The sequence below is a fragment of the Eptatretus burgeri genome, chromosome 1 (genome assembly GCF_056783735.1).
Source record: "Eptatretus burgeri isolate ZD-2024b chromosome 1, Ebu_testis_v1, whole genome shotgun sequence".
NCBI lineage: Eukaryota > Metazoa > Chordata > Myxini > Myxiniformes > Myxinidae > Eptatretus > Eptatretus burgeri.
The window spans coordinates 110,726,004-110,728,960 of record NC_140961.1 but is presented as its reverse complement, the minus strand read 5'-3'; the positions used below and the strand labels follow the sequence as shown (position 1 = coordinate 110,728,960).

The following is a 2,957-nucleotide window of genomic DNA, read 5'->3' as shown; positions in this document are numbered from 1 at the left end:
GTGGCTGGCTTGGGATCTTGGGGTCCTGAATTTGAACCCTTGCCCGCAGTTGAACACCAGGTGGGGTTGACTCAGCCTATCATCCTTCTAAGGTTGGTGAAATGAGAACTCGTGTACTGGTAATCGGGGCATTGCATCAGCGGCACAGCTGCTTCCTCAGCCAATGATGCTACCCGCAGCCTTATGCTGCATACAAAGGAAGAGGAGGATTGAACCAAACGAAAACTGACACTCAATGTCTCAGCTACTGACTTTTCATTGTCTGAAAAGTGGCTTGTCTGACTTTCCATCCCGACTTCATGCACCTGGTCCACCATTTCTGGTGTTGCCCCACTCAACAGGATGATCTGATGTGTGTTCATCTTTGGTACTTGTTTTGCCATGCTTGAACTCAGCTACCCAGTTCTTTACAAATGAATATGATGGAGCATCTTGGGACGAAACCTTTCTTGTGCAGGTATTTTATCACAGCTTGGTGCTCCAATTTCTCAATTTTGACTGAATTTAGGAGGGTTCCCTCCTTTGAGTATATGCTCTAAAAAAATCTGCAAGCATAAATATGAATTAATAAGACATTATCACAGCAAGAAAAGATCTTAATTATATTGTTACAGATCTGGAAACCATTTGCATTCAACAAACAGGTCCCAAAAGTCAGTTATCCCATGAAGTGCATGTGTAGTCAGATCCCTTTCCTTTTGTCTAGTGGGAGAATCACAAACGTGTGTTGCGACTTCTTTTAGTTAGGTTATTAAATCTTTACATCTAACAATGAACAAGCGATCTGCATGACCCCTCGGCCCGTCACGATCCACCGCCAACCGGCTGCACCACCAACGTACCTTTGCAGCGTTATACTGTTACTCAACAAGTTTGACCCCGCGTGGAAAGAGCGGTTGGGGTTTTCCGGCAGGGGCCAAGGCCCCGCCCCGGAAAGGTGGGCCGTAGGACCCTGTCCAATGAGAGGCGGACAGCGAGGAGTTTATCTCCAAGAGCCCCTCCCCATGGTGGGAGGAGATATATCTCCGAGACTCTCTGAGTAAGCAGGAGTTTTTGTTCACGGTGGCTGTGAGCAGTCTGGTTCATTCTGCATGGTGGCTGTTACGTGGAGAGGAGTACTGTGGACCCCGACTATTTGCCACGCTCACTCTGCCACGAGCCACGAGTCCCACACATGCGACTGGGACCAAACCGATGACCTTTGGCAGGCAGATGACCTCCGCACTACAGAGCATGCTTTCCCTCTGACGACCAGGTACCTACCAAACTCTGACCCCCAGCTTGTCTCTCTTCATGGCTGCGAGGGTCAAATAAAGACTCTGGGGTTTCTTTTCTTTTTGTGTGTGTGTCTGCGTGTGGGCCCGTCTTTAAGTAGAACTGAGTAAGTGTTTTTGCTTATTGTAAATATTTCCCTGCTTGCATATTCTCGTCAAGTCTTGCCTTTGTCTTTATTTTACTGTTAATAAATTTATTAGAAATGTTCCCAGTCCGTTTCTGTCCCTCCTTACATTGGTCTAGCATGGTCCGGGTCTGAGTATAAGCGGGTTTTGTCCCCGGTAATCAATCTATCATAGCCGGGATATCCTGGGCAGGCCCCCCTTGACTGCAACGAGCCGGAGAGGTAGGTGGCAAAGCGGTAGTCGGTAGTGTGAATCTACCGCTGCCGGTGGAGTAAATCCGGTTCGACCAGGCATTCCGAGGGCGTGGCTTCCCCGGTAGTTTAAATCGCAAAGCTACTTAGGTATTTTGGTTTTAGACAAACAGACCCTACACTACGTGGTTGAGATATTGGCGTCCACTGTCGGTTCATCGACCCTCCAGCTCACGGAATTATCCGGAGCGACGGCCTACAATTCTGGGGAGTCTGGTGGGAGACCTCCCCCACCTCGCGGTCATTCTCGCCACTGATCCCCGGCCCGCAACAATATTCTGAAGCTTTCATCGTCCTACCATGTTGACATGTAGATTGGGCCACAAACAAAATGATAACCCCTCATACATTTAGACCTGATATCTCTGGACCCTGGGGATCATACAACATCTAGTTCTTGTATATAAGATCTGCAGCTAAGTCAGACCTCTTGGGTATCATCATTGTGATGTACACGTTATCGATAGCAGGATAGCTCATATGTGGCGTACTCACGCTTAAAGCTGTCTAGTCTAGTTTCAAATCACAGTCATTCAATCAAATTGCCGAAGGCTTATCAGACTTTGGCGGTATGCTTTGAAGGACAAATCAAACAAAGCAATAGGTTTTATCAAATTAAGGCTAACAAAAGCGTGCTATCCACAGTGGGAAGCAAAGTAACGAGGACACCTTTGTTTCCCTTTTTTACTCTGATGGACCAATATCTGATAACTCAACATAAGTTTGTTTCGAGCATAAATTACCTTTGGCGAAGGACTAACATCCTTTAAGCACACCTTTGTCGAAAGACAAACATTCGGGACATCAGCATTAGTTTGTCGCAGGCAAATGTATGTATATATATATATATATATATATATATATATATATATATATATATATATATATATATATATATATATATATCTCTCTTTGTCCACCTTCTCTTAATAAAACTTATTATAAAATTGAGATTGGTGAATTCGCAGGTCGGATGTTACATGATAAGTTGTGTTAATCTGGGTGTCCTGTCTGCTGGTAGACGTTGAATATCCCAAGGTGTTTTAGATGATACCTTGGCCTTCAACCTACAGGAGGGCACAACCCACATCCGCCATTAATATTGCAACGAGCATGAGGGACATGCCACAAACCGTACGTTCGGAATTGGATGATCATGGTGGCAAAGCAATAGGGACTGTAACCTATCGTCCAAGAGATGAAGTAATAAAACATTTGAAATCTTCTGTAACGACAAATCGTTTCAGGACAAGATCGCTCATCACCTCGCTGTTAGGGTTTACTCAAAAGAAAGCTTGTTGTCCAT

The 2,957-nt window shown here is 45.2% G+C and overlaps 1 protein-coding gene across 1 annotated transcript in view; it reads right to left on the bottom strand.

Annotated features, from left to right (window-relative positions):
* Positions 1-383, bottom strand: part of LOC147035176 (uncharacterized) — a 64,176-nt gene extending 63,793 nt beyond the window's left edge. The window contains exon 1 of the mRNA XM_085863995.1: positions 231-383. Within this exon, the coding sequence (XP_085720121.1) occupies positions 231-383 (153 nt within the window). The remainder of the gene's footprint in view (positions 1-230) is intronic.
* Between the last annotated feature and the right edge of the window lie 2,574 nt (positions 384-2,957).